We start from the raw sequence: 18,306 nt of genomic DNA, 5'->3' as shown, positions 1-18,306 counted from the left end.
GCTATTTGTTTCTCTGTTTTTGATGTACTGCTGATCCGTCCACAGTGTATCCCATCTTGTACCCATTGCCAGCTGGTCAGGGTAACTCTAAACTAAAAGCAATATGACTTTGAAAAAATTATTTAAAAAAGGTTGTGTTTTCTTAACATGGGAATGGATGAATGGAGGCTGTTATATCTACTGCCATGTTTTGTTCTCTTACACATACATGTGTGACTGGCAATCTTGCAAGGAAGAGAGGAGAGCATTGGTTTGTATGCTGGGTCGGATGAGAAGTAAAGATCATCAGAATAACACCACCTTTCCCTCTGGGGGGATCACAGCAAGAGGTTTACAAATCGCTAAGCTTTTAATAAGAGGTCTGTGATGCTACAACACTGTTATGACACCAGACGCGAAGATTAGATGACTCAAGAAATCTTTACTCTGCTTATATTTGTCATAAGGGAACACATGGCACCAATCAAGGCCTGGTATTTTTCTGTCATCATCTGTAACTCCAGAAGAATGCTTAGTCCATGCCTATGTAACATACTGTGTATATAAAGCATTCTGGACACCACTTTGGACAATGCAGGTTTAATTCAGTGAGGAAATTCAGACTCCAGCCATGAACTCAATCCTTCGCTGCACATTGCATTAAATGAATCAAACATTCTCTATTGTCCGCACTCTGAGAACTGGAACTGAGAATTACAGCCAGGAAGCTATGCTGCTGTAATGACATACTGTACTACTGGGGTTTCAAATGAAATTGTTTCTTTTACTTCTGGTGGACAGCAAAAAAGGAATCATCATATCAGTCAGGTAAATATGACATCAGATGTCCAATTATTGGGAAAAGGGTGGAGAGTCATCCTGCGGTCACTCACACTCTTCTTTTATTTCACTCTTTTTTGGTTTCACTCTCTTTCTCAGCAGTTGTTCCTCTGGGCAATATTCCTTCAGTGTGAGCACTCGTCTTCACGCCAAACACTCGCACACAATAACCAACACATAAAGGGCTTCCCACTCACTTACAAATTGGTCCTACACTGGCGTGCTTGCCTTGAACACACTGTGTAGCAACAGCAGTTTGAGCTACATGCTAACAGATGCAGGCTCACACTGAGAATATTAGTATTGCATAATATTATGCAAGCATACTAAACAAGCACTAGACACACTAGTCAATTTGGAGGTGATGTGAATAGCCTCAGCTTGTGTCAAACACTGCATTTCATGTGAAGACAGGAGCCTCATGACAGCTGTAGGATTAGTCTTCTTGTGGGAATGAATTACATGACACCTAATCTAGTTGTTCAGTAAAAATTGAATAGAGATGCCTCTAATTGTAAGACATTGTTTAAAGCTTTTCTTACATGGCAAACAGAACTAATCAAAACAGTAAGCAGCACATTGCAGAGGCTCCAGCTATCGTTTGTATCGGTCCAAGAGTGTGAGGATTTCAAGGCAGGACTCAGAGTACCTGTACATTAAACTGCACTAACCCTCTTATCATCACTCCCCTCCTTTGCTCTATCCCTCCTCATCAGCCATGAGAAGCTTAAAGGGGAAGAGCTTGGGCTGGGTAACAGACACCAAAAGCCTTGCATTTTCACAACAAGCTGTACATCAATGACCTATCAAATTCCTTGCAGAATATATTACCTTGTTCTTTCTCCTGCTCTATCTCTCCCGCTTCTATTTGGGCATGATGAGGATCCATTTCAATAACCTCGATCCCTCAATGTTTCAGGCAGTTACATAACAGCTGCACTATTAGAATAACAATTCAGAGAGGAGATTAGCGCAACTGGCTAGGGAGCGAGATAGAGAGAAAGATAAAAGGGGATGATATCTTAGGAAGCCCATCTCAGTAAGACGCACCATGTTCAGATTTTTGGGGAGAACCAGCAGACATAGAGGTCGCTGTTCTTAACACTTAACACAAAGGCTTTTCTCAAAGTACTGCAGTCATACATGTCAGTTTGGTTTCATTTACCATCATCAACAAGAAAACACAGAAATATACAGTCTGTGCAATAAGAGTTTTGTGAAATAGAAAAATTGTGCGTCATTATTTATTTTTTTTGTTCACTGATATTAACGGATCATGCCTGTGGCTCCAGTCTTTAAAGATTGAATTGCTGCAGTGAGGATGAAGCTGACAACATAGTAAGGCACCTTGATCAACAACTTAAAAATATCCTAAACCTTCAGAGAACTGGGGAAGCCTAAGCCCTACATAGAGGGATTGCCTGCTTGACATAATTTTTCTTCTTTTTTTCTTTTATTCTACCAATTTAAAAAAAAAAAAAGAATGGATGCTACCTTTTGAAAAGGGGAGATTTTTTTCCATGTAACGTACTTGAATGGGAATGCTGGGGCAAGTGCTTTATATTTCTCGTAGTCTCTGATAGCTCATAAATAAAACCTGCTATTTCCCTGGTAAAATGACCAAGAGGGGGGAGAGGGATATGGATTGCTAAACAGGCCTCACGTGTGCCTTCCATTCCCACTTTAATTAAAGCAGAGTAGGCTGAAGCTCCTGGCCACCCTGCACCAGAAGCACTTACTGTAGAGCCAAGAGCTGGACTCAGTGAAACTCCTTCCCAGGCTCCATCAACATGAGAGAGTGCCTCGGCTGGGCCTGCTGAGTCATTTGTCTGAGGAGTTCCACCGTGGCCTCCTGGGCCACAGCCATTCATGCACGCACACAAACGTATGACATGGGATTTATAAACACAAACTCACACGAGTGAAGTTTCAGCAAAGAGAAGGGAGATAAATAAACAGCTGGCTGGTTGAACTGGTGATGTTTCATCATGTCATATCCAATTCACATAATTGAAGACATGTGATTCTTTTTCTCTGTGACCTAATCATATTCTTAAACAAAGCCTAACCAATATATAACTACATCAACAGCAGCTTCAAGGACTTAAATGAAGAGCTACACATTATTGTTTAGCTGTTAAACCCCTGACTTTACTGCTACGGTTCACTTTCACTGACTCATAGCAGTGAAAGTGAACTCATGTCTGTTTTGGTTTTTTTTTTAAACACAGAAGCCAAATCCTATCAAGCACCAAACAGAATGCTGGCACAGTTCGATCATTACCACGATGACTAAAAAATAGTGGAGCATGTTGAAGACCACAGAGTGAAGACCAAGTAAGGTGTGTTCACAAGTTGTTTATGGTGCCCCAAACTGACAAACCAACTGACAGGAGGAACACATTAGCCAGCTGCAGCAGTGTGCTTATAGTTGACTACTACTTGGCAGTTGGCATAGGCGAAGGAAAAGAACCAGGCAAGTCTAGTAGGGCTCAGTAAAATCAGAAGAATAAAGCTCACAACACTCTGCAGAGCTGAGTGTTGCAAAAGGTAGAACAAGATAAGAACCAAGAAATGTCCGGTTAAGCTAAAATACAGTGAAGTGCATCCTTCATGTCAATCAGACAGTCAGATGTCTGATTCACCAAGAGAATCTTTGGGCAGAAGAGGAGCGTCCAACTTGTCTGCACTCAGAAAGAGGTTAATAAGTACATCTGTGCCAGCTATAATGTCAATGCAAGAGAGCAGGACTTCGGACCATAAAAATATTTTGATAACCCGCCATGATAAAACTCAAGAAACCAACCCCGAGAGAAGTTGAAGAATCTGCCAAAGCAGCTCGGACAAGCTCAAGCCATCATTGTAGCGATAACAACCACTGAAAAACTCTTCAACAACAGCCCAGGACTGGCAGCTGAATGTCGACCTATGGAGACAGTTCCAATTCCCACCCATAGCCTTGACCATACACATTCCTGAGATGGCTTTTGGTTCAGAATCTTCAGGGAAGGTTGTCCTGTTGGAACAATCTGTGCCCTGGGAAGACCGAATGTAGAAGATGTTTGAGAAGCAGAAGGCCTAATATGAGGAGCTCGCAGGTGTACACTGAAGCACTGGACTCTTCAACAGGCAATCTCAGTGATGGTGTTTGTGTGGCTCCTGTTCTGTCACTTGCTAAATTGACAGTATTGAAGAGAATCTAGTATCAAAATGGAATCAAATTTCTCCTATATTGTATTTGTGAATGCACAAGATATTGGAATGAATAGCTGAGAGCCCAATAAGCATAACTGTATCCCTCTAGTCTTTTTGGCAACTCCACAAAAAAGTGGAAAACCCCTTTTCTATCTATCCATCTATCTATCTATCTTTCTATCTATCTAAGTGTTGGTTGGGACATGTTGGTTGGTAGACCTACCAACCAACATGTCCCTATTCGTATCTAGATTTTAGTTAAATTTTGAGGATTTAGAAGAGGCGTAGACGGCAAATTAAAATGTGAATAGAAACATAGAACAGCTAAATGGAAACAGAATTACTGTCACTTAGAGAGGAACAGACTAGTTCTTGATATTTCAGAAATGTCCTCAGTAGCACATGGTGTTACAGATTGCCTGGTTTTGAAAGGGACTTCAAGCGAAGTAAGTTTAGAGCATTTTTTATGTCTTTATCAGACTCATAGTCATGTTGTTTCCCTCAGTTCTGACCAGACCAAAATCTGGAATATACAGGCTTCAAACATCTAACATAACAGCAATGAGATTTCCTGTGTGATTAAGTAAAATTGCTTCACTTCGATCATAGTAGCCAGGGAACGGGTAAGCCGGCAGGTATAAGTGTTAGCTCTGATGTGTTTAGCTTCTGCTGCAGTACCTTTAATCCAGTGCACAAAACCTGAACACACAAACACAGGCAGTCATATACACGTAAACACAGCATCAACACATCCACACCATTATAAAACCAATCTGTCATAGAGATCAACACATTAACCTTAGTGAAAGCTCTGCTTGCTGTTGAGGAATGGGGAGTAAGAGATTTTGGAGGACGAGGTTGAAATGCTGAGCTACTGCTGCCTCCTCTGGTTTATATGAAGATGGACGCTGAAGACTGAGCTCTAAGACTGCCCTTTTAGCATGGCAGTGTTCACTGACACCCCTATCTGCACTGCACTATCCTGCACCAGTATTTATTTTCAAGGAAGTCTATGCAGCTGTTTTTTACCCCTAAGATGCCTGATGGGCTGCTGTACATTTACAGGCAACAGACTGCCAGACAATATACAGGAACAAAGCAGCCACACTGCATCCTGACCAGACTTATTGTATTGATGAGTCTGAGTAGCAGCATCACTGATGGGTCAGTCCTCGGCTACCAAAACGCTTCTCTGCACTTCACCAGCCAAAAGCTTTATGTAAACACTAATGCCGGTCTTTCAGCAACACCATTTCACACAGTGTCATATTATCACAAATATCAAGAAATACTTCAGGCAGTGTAGTCTAACTAATCAGCTATGTTACTAAGTTGTCAGGACGTTTTTTAATGATCAAAAAATCTAATCAAAATTAAAAAACAACAAACAAAAAAACATCTTTAATGTATAAAATATCTTAAATATGTATTTTTTAATCACTGTGGGAATGAGACCGTTGGTTGGACAAAACAAGAGATGGGATGGTCACTTTGGTCCACAGGAAATTTTTAAATACATTTTAATGGTCAAAGTTTTCATAAACTGAGCCACTAATCAACAAAAAAGAAAATAATTATCAGATTAATAGGTAATCAAAGGTATCATAGCAGTTCTACAACATTGTGTGTAGTAAGAGTCAAAGACATTTATTGTCACTTGTGTTTGGGCAGAAAAAGATTCACAACCTGATGGTGAATGCAGTTTGAGCTGCTACTTTTGAAGATATTTGAATGATTTGTTCAAGATGAAAACCAGTAATGGAAAGATGAATCATTACCATCTGTAAAGCAAAGGTGTCAAAGATTCATTGGTTCCAGCTACGCATCAGTTAATATCTGCTAATCTTAATCTGCCTTCTATTAACCTGGAATACTTTTAGGAGGAAAATGAGAAAACTTTCCAAAAAAATAATAAGGAATGAGAATTTATCTATAATTAATCAAATGAAAAACACCAAACGTATTCATGTTGTTACCAAATGAGTGAGAAGCAAATGACCACAGTGAGAAATCCATTTTATTGTCCATATAATCTATCATACTGTACACAGATATCCTGCTGTGTGCATATATCCTGAGAGGTAAACTGGCTTTGTTTACACACTGAGGGCCAACCAAATAACAATCACATACTGTGGCACTAAAGCTACAGGAGGACAAAGATCTTATGTATTTCTTATAAATAATCTTGTTTATAAATGTTCAATCTAAAACATTTTTATGTAAGTTTACCACCAAAAGGTAAACGAATTTAACCGATCATGAAATATTAAAGCTTAACTTCCCTCCACTGGTGGAACCTTGCATGAATACCATTACATGACATGATAACAAATAAAGAGAAAAGGTCTGATATGTTCTCTGGTCTACAACAGATGATCATACTGGACGAAAACTGCTCAAAAACAGCTTCTGTTTATCAGCTACCAAAATCAAGCTGCCAATATACTTTAAATACAAGAGCGAAAAATAACATAACAATAAATCCAATTTACCTATTCTTTTCCTATGACCTTGAGACAGCTCTTGAACTCAGAAATGTTGTTTTTTTTTTTACATGTGGATATGAAACACAGCAAAGCTCTACTTTAAACGTCATGGCCACCATCAGCAGGTAAACCCCAACACATCGAAGCAGCCTCAGATGTAGACACGAACGCACATGCAGAATGAGGTGAAAATAGGTGCTGACTGGGACAATAGGGCGTTGTTCATGCCCTGACAATGCTCCTTTTTCAAGAGGAGCAACATCATCAATAAAAGTAATTTGAGGACAACATTATCCACTGCTCAGCATTTGACCTGTGCTGTACAATGCCACAACACCATCAAGCCAATTAAAACGGCACGTTCACCCTTTGATGAGGAATTGCTAGTTTTATGACTCTGGACATTCATCAGTGGGCACAGATTTATGTTCACACAGGGACGTCATCATGTAAAACACCTACATATTTCAGCTACAAACAAAAGGTGAAAGAATTCAATGAGAGAGAGGGTAAATTAAATGATCAGCAAATCAAGCTGTCTTACAGTCAAACATATAACTGAAAAATAAATAAGGATTTTGAGTTTAAAATACCAGCAAGCATCACTTAGAGGCAGTCATTATGCCTCATTAAACCAAACAAGACACTCTTTTTTCTGCTATTCAGACAAAAAATACCCAACAAGAAATGGACAAATATAAGTTGGAACATTTCCTTATACAAGACTTTTCTGTGGTTGATCAATAATAGAAACAGAGTCATTTTTCTATATGTGCTTGAGACACAGAAACGATAAGAGGGAAACTGAAGCTTACATAACAAAATTCTGGTTTAGCTGGCAAGATAATGATTTAAAAATGTTATAGGTGAGCATTCTTGAGTGTTAACTGACCTAAGATAAAAAAACAAGCTTCCATCACTTAGAAAAAGTTGACCTTGTCGGCTTTGTGCAACTGAGAACAGGGACACTCCTGAGGTGCAGATCGATGCAAAAGACAGCAACCAAAAACAGGTGTTTAATGTCAAACAAAGACAACTGCCAGGTACAATAATGGTTTGTTGACAACATACAACATACGGACAAAAAGTCAGTCAACTTGTAAATTATAGCCTCCGGATTTGAACACATATCAAGCTGCAGGCAACAAAGATGAAAAAGAGAGATAGAATCCCCCCAGTATTAAGATCTGCTCCAGAAACCAGGAATGGCTGTAAGCTGGTGTTTAAAAAAGGAAGGAGAGCTTGGGAGGAGAGCTGAGGAAAGGGAGGGGGACTCAGGAAGCTTATTTAAGGGACTCAAGCTGCATGGTTACGTAAGTGATTAGGATCCTCCAAAACCCAAACGCTTTCTGTCAAAGTTGGACTGAATTAGGCCCCTAACCAGAACTTTCATCCCTGCTTCATTCGTACTGTTAGAGCTGCAGGCTTTCCCTTCTTGAATCTCATCTTTCAGACATATACTCACACACATTTATTATGCACACACACACAGTAATCTCTGCACTAACTTCCACGTTGAGTCATTAAAAACAAATTAAAGGTTCATAAGGTCTGTCTCTTGCAGAGCTTAGAGGTCAATAATAGGATAAAACTAACTTGGAAATCTGTGATGACAGGACTGGGTTTGATTAGCTGAGTGGAAAACCCACAACTGACAGAAATTTACCCAGGTGTATCGTAACACCTTCTGTTTCTTCTTGCTTCTCTTCTTTGCTCTGCTAAATTTTACACTGAATAACCTCCCTATTCTGGCCTTTCAGCCCTGCCTCCCCTCCTAAGGAAAGAGGAAGCTGTGCTGTGCTTCTGTCCATAACACTGTCTCTACTGCATCAGCATCAGATTGGTTTACAGCCAGCCTGGCAGAGAGCAGGCTCACAGGGCGGCTGCACTCAGTTACTGAGAAGTAATTTGTCACCAATACACAACCTGCAGATGACTCATTTTCATTAATGAGTGAGTGAAATGCGACAAGCGGCCAGTGGAATAAAGTAGACGAGGTGATGCCTCGCTGCAGCCGGTGACTAGTGGAAGAGAGAATTACAATGAACCTTGCCAGTTGTTCAGCTCTGCCTGGTACTTCTCAGTCAGACAGAAGCCTGCAGGTATTGCTATGCAGTCATTACAATGCCTCAAAGAGGAGAAAACAGACAGGAGAAGAGAACGGTCTGTTGCAGACACAAGCAAGCTTGCTGTCTTCATGAAAGATTAGAGCATACTGCAATGAATAAACAAAGAAAGAGAGAGGGCACAAGACAGAAGGGACTGAGGCATAGTGAGAGATAGAGTAGTCCGCTGCCTTATCAGACGGCTCAGACAGGACAGTCAATAAAGCAGGTATAAAGCAGTCAGAGGAGTAGGAGAGCATGCAGTGTGCTGTACCGTTTCCCTGCGTCTGTATGCACAGGACATACATGTGTGCCAGGGAGACTGTGTACACACAGTGGAAACACGCTCATGACTGGGTTTCCATGTGTGCCCTGGCACCCCTGACATAGCATGACAGAGAAAGAAGGGGAGTCGTCTCAACCTTCCTGCCACCCATCACTTCCCACCTAACCCCTATCCCCCCACCCCTGGCCACCCCCCACCTGTGAAAGGTCCCAGTACCTTGCGCTTTTTATCCCGTGAGCGACTCCTCTTTTTGACCCTCTCTTCCTCCTTTTCTTTGCGCTCCTGCTCTAACTGCGCTTCTAAATCCTTGTTCTTGCGGAGATGTTTGGCCGCTTGTGCCATGGCGTTGGTGGTGGGGGTCTCGGCGACGTTGGCGTGTCCAGATCTTACAACAGTGGCCTGCGGGGCGACAGCACCGGGACTTCTCCCAGGTGGAGCTGCTGCTATGTGCTCCTCAGTGGTCCTGCAGAGTCTGTGAGCGTGCTCACCCTCTGCCTTCTCCTCCTCCTCCTCCTCCTCTTCAGCAGTGCAGTCACACACTCAGCGGCGGTCCTCAGCCGTCTGCTATGGGATGCTACTGCAGCGAAGCTCTCTTTCTCTCCCTCCCTCCCGCTTTGATGCTTGCACACTCTTCCTCTATCTCACTTCCCTCTGTCAGTTTTTTTTCAGCTTCCCTCTATCTTCCCTTCTTTCCTGTGCAGAAGACAAGGGGGTAAATAACAGTAAACACACGTTTTCCTTCTTTTATAGTTGCTTTTCTTTTCCACATCTCTCTTCCCTTCATTGCTTTATCATTCGGTGAAACTGCTTCGAGCTTCCCGCCACCCTCCCCATCAGCAAAGATTGCAAAAGGTTGAACTGACAGTTGAGAAATAGCTTGAGCAGCTTTATATCAAAGTCAGCTCTCCCTCCTCATACTGCATTGATTTTGTTTCCTTTTCCTGTATTTAATTTCTCAGTATCTCATAGACCTGCTGTGTGTCCATCTGTGTAAGAATGCTGGGCTGCAAGGGAACACAATCATCACCACAGCCAATCACACTATTACTCACACACACAGACACACCAAGATACCAGAGGAAATAAAAAGGAAAAAACTAAAACATGCATGAGGGGGGGATGCTCCTCGTTTACTGCCTCCTTCTTGCACTGCTCCCTCCTCCCTTGCTACTGTTCAGGCGCTGCAGCAGACAGGATTGGTACCAGAGCAAGGATGTTGGTGCAGTGAGCTTGTGTATGTCAGAGTGAGGTTGGGAGCAGTAACTGGCTGTTACACGTTAATCTCTGCTCGTCTGTTGTAAGGTAGTATCAATAAAAGCTTTGCTTCATTGAGTTCTCCTTGATTTATGTCCCGCCTCCCCCTAATCACCTCTTATAGTTTTGCATACAATAGAAGATGTTTGGTATAAATGCATGTGTATTATAGTGTAAATGGACTGTGTCTTCTGCTAATATACCGAGTACAGAAAAGCAACTGCATAGGAAAAGAGGTGCTAATGGAGTCGGCACCTGTTTACTGGTATGGCTCTGCCTCTCTCTTGCTCTCGCTGCCGCCCTCCCTTGTTCTCCCTCTTCCTCCTTCCTCTGAAACTGCTGACGCAGACAAAAAAGATCCTTTAACATCTCTCTCCGCCTGGCTCACCATACATCACATGTACAGTTCACATTGATACTTTAGACGCACAAACTTGCACATATAGTCCACACACATGCCAGCACATGCGGCTCAGAGTGCACACACACATACACATATGGAGGGAGACAGCTAGTGAATGATTCTTATTAGACTATTCTGCAGCCAGATCTTCATTTCTGTTTTTTCTACTGTCCTCAATTGGTTATTCTAGGGGGCCCCATAAGAGCGTGTACAAAAATAGACATGAAAGTATAAGTTGTATATATCTTCATCTAAAATTTCTCTTTTTTAATCAATCTTCAGTCTTCTTTGGCAATTTTAAGATGACTACTCACCATTGAATAAAATGTGTTTTGCAGGAATGAAATTAAGAGAAATGATTGGGTGAGAACTGCTTTTTTGCAAAAGAGCCAAGTAATGCTGTTATCTTTTTCAACAATTCCTTCAAAAATTTCACTCCTTATCTGCAACTGCGTCCTGTTCATAAGTCTTTTTTTCCTCTGCTCTAACATCAAGACTTCCCCTCATCAGATAGTAGCCCTCTCCATACTGCAGCATACTAATGAATAGGAGTGGTGGTACTGCCTTGTGTCTGCAATGCTACCACATAAATCACTTGCTCATGTGGCTGAGCTATGACACAAACAAACACAAATACTGATGAGCTGATGGGTGACAGCTCTGTGGCAACAGATCCATCAGGATATTGAACCTCTGGAGAATGTATCAGAATGAATCACCAGCAGGAACAAACTGTACAGCTAATAAGGTTTCTGCTTTGCCAACTAGATTGTTTTGTTAAAGTACACTTTAGGGGGGGGGGGGGGGGGGGCAGTTTTACGATAGTCTTTGTCACACCCAGGGGAGCTACTTAAAGATCATTTGGGTCTGAATCTGGACAAACCTTGCAGAGAAGTGGGCATCCCACATCCATCACATAGTGACAACCTTACTGTCTCTGAAGTAAGGCTGCAACTGAGATTTAAAAGTACAACTACCTCAGAAAACACCAGTACACTGTATCATTGTATTCAAAATTACAAAATTTATAACTGAAAGTTGAAACTATCTTTTTTTAATGGATAGTGCAAGTCGACAAGTCTGAAAGGGAGTAAGGAGAGAAGGTGAGAGTCTGTGTCCTGCTGCATATTTCCTTCAATATCTTAGATGAGCTTAAGTCAACAATGTGATAATTATGATCACCATATGATAGACAATGGATGCTTTACAAAGAAACACTGCCTCATGGAGTACCTTTTAACATAAGTTTCCTTAGATAATATTGCTCCATAGTGATATTAGCAAAAGCAAGGAGATAATAACGACAAGTCAAAACAAAGGCAAAAGAAAAAAGTTCATGTGCGTGATAAGTTTAAATGTTCTGGAATTTTCAACAGATATTTGTAACCTAACAACACCGACCAACAAAATCTAACCAGTGGACCACACTTAAGTCCATCATTTTTATTTTTGATAAAAGTGAGCTAACATAACAGAAGAAGCACTGATCTGGTGTAAAGTTAATATCTCACTGTTTTATTTGGTTGCAAAATGCAAAGTCTAATTAACAGCTGTAGATATACAGATGGAGAGGTAATAGTTAACAACAAATGGTATATTCCTGGACATATCACTTAAAAAGGAGCATCTCTGCACACCAGATGTTGAACTGTTGGCTGCGAGTTCCTGTTTATGCTGTTTACTGAGAAAATTCACCTGCGATACCTGCCGACTCTGTGTGGAACATCGTCAGCTAAGTGGTTGCAAAGCTACAAAAAAACAACACTCCAATGCATTAACTGCAATCACTGAATATTTCAACCACACCTCTCTCTGCTACACTTTAACTTTCTAAATGTTTATCTGCTGATTTTTATGTAATTAATTTTGTTATCTGTCTATAGCAAAACTACAACTTTAAAAATGATTTATACTGTAGGAATATAATATCCCTTGTGTGATTCAGAAAATATTATTGAACTGAAATGAGATGTGCTGTATTTCTGTCCAGATCAATTTTACATTTTACAAATGCAACCATTGGCCAAAATATAGAAAAACTAACAAACACCTTTTGACACCTTTGACCGCCTCAATTTTGCTGCAAAACCAACAAACCGCCTCCTCAAATTTACTGGGCTCTACTATGTAATTTGCCTCAAAATAAAACTATGCTCATTAAAATGCTGTGGTGTTTGGTTTTTACTATTAAATCCATTAAGGTATTGTCAATAGAGCTGAAATGCAATCGGTCAAACATTAAAATAAGATGGTGCAAACACTCAAATATGATGATAAAAAAAAAAAGGACATTTCCGTTAGTTATATCCAGATGTTTTCATCCAGGTGAAATTAAATTATTCCAACAAGTGATTGTGGTCAGTTAATATAATTGTTCAATATAAAAAAAAATGTGACTGGCCGAATTAAAATTGCTGTTCTGAGTTTATGGCTTATGAGTGCACTTTAAATTACTATGGACATTTCTTGTGATATGACTGACAGCTACAAGCAACTGTTTAACAAAAGCAATAAAGGTAATAGTTTAAATGTCTGTCTCAAATATTGGCAGCGAGATATTTTACAAGAGAAACTTCTCTTCTTGCTATCTAATAAAGTGCAATAAAACTATTACCAAGCAGCTTTGCGTGTCAGAACACAGGCTAAAATGTACAAAACCACTGGAATCTTATAATCCACATACAAGCACTTGTGTTTTTGAGTGCACCCAGTGCATCAGAACTGTGCCTGGGGTGGTCCTGCCTGGGACACAAAGGGACAGGTTGTGTGGACCTGGGGGGAGAAAGAAACACACAGCTACTGCCCAAGCTCACTTCAGTGTGACGGCCAGCACCCGCCAGCATATTAACCGCTCTGCTGCACCTCTAAAAACAGTGGATACAACAAGACAGAGCCACACACACTAACACACATAGACTCACATTCACGAAAGTGAAAAGATACAGCAAAGAAAGCCTACTTAACACATGGAAGCATTATGTACATAACTCCACATCTTAACACAGACATGTAGCTGTTCCAGTGCAGCACGAGTCAGTATCAATCCCAACCTTTAAACTTGAAGGCAAAGACTAAAGAACACATACAGCAAGTAAAGACTAAGCTACAAGTGAGTAAAGTCAGAGTGAGTTTTACACTAATTTACGCCACAGATTTCCTGCTCTAATTCAATCATTCTCCTCATCACAGACAAGTCACAGGGATGCACAGGTTCAGAAAACATTTGTCAATGAACACTTCATTAGATCAGAGTTAGTCATAATGACAGGAGATCTACTAATGTATTTACTGCTTTGCATCAGTCATATTAACACGTCAGTTGCAGTACATCATACACAGACACAGCAAACTGTACTCCAGCTTTTCACCATGCTGCTTGTGTTGAATCAACCTCAACATTTCTAATACAGAGAGTCTCCAGAGTGTTTGCTGGCAGGGATCCACAGCCTACAGTGAGATACAGTATTCTGCAAGCCTGTTCGTTCCTCTGCACCATCAAGTGAGGCTTACAGCAGAGTTATTTTAGCATCAACGTTAGTCAATATCAGCCAAAATGAGATGAGGGGATGAACACAAGACCTTGCTGTATTTGTGTTATCACAGCACGGTAGCATAATGGCACAAAGTACAATTTTGTCATTTAAAGTGTATCAATGGATCACATTACTTCCATTTTAACTGCACAAAACTGAGTATGGCTGGTGGTCAAAGAAAATGTAGTATTGAATTTATAAGCAGTGAGAAGAGAGACCAGATAGCACCCTCTATTGATTAAAATGGGACATTGCAACTGGGAAGGGCAACACATTCACTGATCATATTTGTGTGTGTGTGTATATATATACATATATATATATATATATATATATATATATATATATATACACACACACACACATATAGTCTACATATATATATGGGCATGTGTAATATATATATATATATATCATTTGGTTTTTTTTCTTTATCAACACACTCTACAATAAGTAACGATTAGAAGAACCAAGTCCACTGAAATTTTAAAGAACACAAATGACATCTTTGTTGAGGCAGAAACAAGACATGTGATTGAGTCAGAGCAGTCTATAAAACTGCGCCCCCTGTAGATGCCAATACTGTAGACACACAGCCGAGCTTAACACTGCACTGCAGCACGCAGCCAACTTAGAGCAACACCACAGGACTACACAGCTTAGAGCTGCTCTGATGAGGGAACAACATTCAGACATAATCACATGTACAAATGTACAGAATGAAACTGTTTCACCTGAATATAAACAGCAACATTGTATTTAATAAGTATTAAAAAGATCTTCTTTTTTTTTACTTAAGCAGGAAAATGTTATTCTTCAAGTTTCAAATCTCATTTGCAATTGTGGCTAGAACAAGCAGTTTAGTTACACAACAATGCAAATATACACACAGAAATATTTGCCCAAAGTAAACATATACTGTGCATATACACATGTGAAGCAGAAAAACAGAATTACTATCAAAAGTTGTTGAAAGTAGTTGATTCCAAGTAAATAGAACAGAAGAAGTGAAAGATGTATGCGTGTAGATTAGAAAAAAGGGATTCAATTCAGTTCAGTTTTATTTATATTGCGCAACACAACAAACAATAATATCTCCAGACACTTGAAAGTTACAGTCCAATTCAAGCCAATCCAATTATTTGTAATCCAGTTGTTATATAATAAAATCAAATTGATCAAATCTAGATTTAATGTCATTCATACAATGCCAATTTCTTTTTTTTTTTAATTTGCCTGATCGCATTGAAACTTCTCTTTGATTCAACCCCTCATCCTGTGGATGAATGAGACAGAGCAGCTTTGTGAATAAAAATATGAAAACAAGAGAAAAAGCAGACCATCCAACCTGTGCATAAAACATAGAAAGATGTGTTCCATGAAAGATAGTATCCGCTGTATGTAAGCATTGCGACACGTTCTCATAAAACATGACACTGCAGTAATCCAGCACATACATAAAAAGACAATGACAAGTCTGTTTTTACCATAGAAGAAAGAGTTAAAATATTAATTTGACTTCAGTTTTCCCCCAATTGTCGAGGTTTAATGTAACTGCATTGATACTGACTCAGTCTGAGAGATGCTGAAAGTGGTACAACATCCTGATCTTACTTTTGTTGGTGTGCATTCAATTTTAAATCAAACAAGACATCCTGGACATTATTAAAAGCTAGTTGTAGAGACTAATATCAGAGAGGGCAATCAATGACCAGAACACTGACTCAACAGTTATGATAAATAACTTCATGAGAGAATTATTAATTAGGCTAAAATGCAAACAGCTTGTTAAACGTCTGGTTTATTTGCTTAAATCTTGTTTACATTATAAACAGAACAATATGAACAATATGGGATTTTTGTTCTATTATTTATCAAACAAACTAACAAATAACTAAACCATAAATAGACATCAAGAATAAAAATGACTGTTAAGGATACCAGTGCCTGAAAGTGTTACTTATGAGGAGCATCTATTTAGGCGCAGTTCACAGTCAAAAGAACGAATACTTACATTTATTAAAAAAGCAGTGTAAACACAAAATATCGTTTTAAAAACTACAAATGAACACGTGTCATCTATAAATAGGAGACAAAATTGAACTTACTGTATACATTCAGCTCTGCTTTTTAAATCTTTTTTTTTATCTAAACGTGAAAATGTCAGTGAGGTTGGTCTCAGTCATACAGTAATCTCATCATGATGTGAAAAGACGTTTTATGTCCCAAAGGGAGAATGTAGAAGTTTGACACTTATTGTCTGTTTTGAAGCAAGGGAGGAAGATAGTTGTGGCTATTTCAGAGACCTTACACACACGCCATCTCTCTCTACTGGAGCTGCACCTGCAGAGATAGCACTGATTGGGAAAGCCATATGGCAGGTAACAAACCAAGGGCAGTCGTCATGTCCACACTGTGCTGCGGCTCGGGCATCCTGCCACCTCACTGTAAGGGCTCATCTGACTTGGCCGTGCATTTGAGAGAAGAACATTGGACAGAGCGTAAATATGCCATAAGAGTTAGCAACACTGCAGCTTAACTAGCTAGAAAGTGTGAACAGAACCTCTGAGTAATGAATATCACCACCACACCAGCTGGGAAAGACAACGGCCTTAGACTAACTGACAATCACTACTTTTACATGTCTTTGTTCTATCAAAGCACAACACAGCAGTGGGAAGGCAAAGCTTTGTTCAAAGCGAGTTGTTAGAAGGGGCTTGTCTAATGATTGTAAAAATAATATAATGTCTACTATCTGTTTACTGTGCAGAGAGAATCTCTTGATTGAAGAGCCAAAAATAGCCTAAAGTGAAATCCTTTGTTTTTGTAAACAATTGAAGTGAAATCCCTGACAGCACAATTAGCAGGAGCTGTGTGGACTACAGAATTAGTATTGCTGGATATATGTCGCTGAATACACAAGAACAGTGGCACTGTTTTATTTTCCGTCCTGTCCCATCTACAAGAATCAGGCTATGATTAACAGCTCTGAACAGCAGTTCTATAAAGGAAGAATGGCTCAAAAATGTGACTTATGCCTAAAATGCCTAAAATGATTGGAGCATTTTTCACAGAGTCTGCATGCAGTGACTAAATACTGGCAAGAAAAACAGGGTGTGTGGTACAGTAAGAGCATGAGGCTGAGTGACTTTTATCTGGTGTTCTTCTGCCATCTGGTGGTGATACAGTGCACATTCGCTATGAATACACCAAAGTCGCTGAGGGGCAGAGAACCCCTCAGTGGTGTGAACCTCTCAAAACCACAAACTGTCAGTGTTTTCATGCAAGAAAATTACTATTTTAGGGGCCCGTATTTTTAAGCTGGGACGGTTTGGTTTGATGCTAGAACTCAGTCTATCAAAGTCTGTGTTTCCTTACAGGTGGGCAGTCATTGTCATGGTCACGTAATACTGTTTGAACTTTTTTTTCAACCTGAATAAAGTTCTCTGTGATACCAAAAAAAAAAGTGATAAAAGTAATCAGTAACAACCCTAAACACCTCTCACCCTTACAAAGACAGAATGTACCAAATGCATAAATGCACATATGCAATTAGCCCTGCAGTTAGTGATGCCAGCAACAGATGCAAACTGCCTCCCACCAATCACATTTATACGTTTTGATCTTTCCCCAAACTAGCGACTTTTTGGAGGAGTGTTCAGCACAATAAGCAAAACCTACAGTCACTTTATCTCTCAAATCAGGCTTGTCTCTTTGCTTCAACAAGGCAGGGTCTAGCTTTTATGACCCTTCCAGCTCAGACACTGAAATTGACTAGAAACTCACCCAACCCTCCAATATACATCTGCTTGACAGAGGAAATTATTAACACTCTAAAGCTTGAAAAGTTTGACACTTTCTCACTTTCTCACTTTCAGGCCCTTTCAGGTTAGTACTGTCGCCTCACAGCAAGAGGGTTCCAGGTTTGATTCCCGGCTGGGGCCTTTCTGTGTTCTCCCCGTGTATGCGTGGGTTCTCTCCGGGTACTCTGGCGTCTTCCCATCCCCCAAAAACATGCATGTTAGGAGCCCAGGAGAAGGAAAAATCTCAGCGAAACAAACCAGGATAGGGGATGCTCTTCAGCCTTGGCTGGCAAGTCGCTTACTCAGACAAGAAAACTGGCGCGTAATGGCAGTACAACACAACTATGTCATGGAGACGAATGAGACAACAACAACGGTACATAGAATCCTGTTCTGCAACTAGTTGACTCACCTCTTTT

At 40.1% G+C, this 18,306-nt stretch overlaps 1 protein-coding gene across 17 annotated transcripts in view; it reads right to left on the bottom strand.

Annotated features, from left to right (window-relative positions):
- The window catches only part of ank1a (ankyrin 1, erythrocytic a), a 92,537-nt gene extending 83,093 nt beyond the window's left edge, over positions 1–9,444 (bottom strand). For 10 of the 17 annotated variants that reach the window (XM_072387897.1, XM_072387899.1, XM_072387906.1 and 7 more), the window contains exon 1: positions 9,111–9,443. In XM_072387897.1, coding sequence (XP_072243998.1) covers positions 9,111–9,236 — 126 coding nt within the window. In that variant the 5' untranslated portion in view covers positions 9,237–9,443. Of the gene's footprint in view, positions 1–9,110 lie in introns of all 17 variants that reach the window. The other 7 variants (XM_072387901.1, XM_072387902.1, XM_072387904.1 and 4 more) reach the window with 3 other exon arrangements.
- Between the last annotated feature and the right edge of the window lie 8,862 nt (positions 9,445–18,306).

The sequence above is a fragment of the Leuresthes tenuis genome, unplaced genomic scaffold (genome assembly GCF_036924035.1).
Source record: "Leuresthes tenuis unplaced genomic scaffold, fLeuTen1.0.hap1 SCAF_6, whole genome shotgun sequence".
Classification (NCBI taxonomy): domain Eukaryota; kingdom Metazoa; phylum Chordata; class Actinopteri; order Atheriniformes; family Atherinopsidae; genus Leuresthes; species Leuresthes tenuis.
Note: the sequence above shows the minus strand (reverse complement) of the source record. Positions and strands in the feature narration are given on the sequence as shown.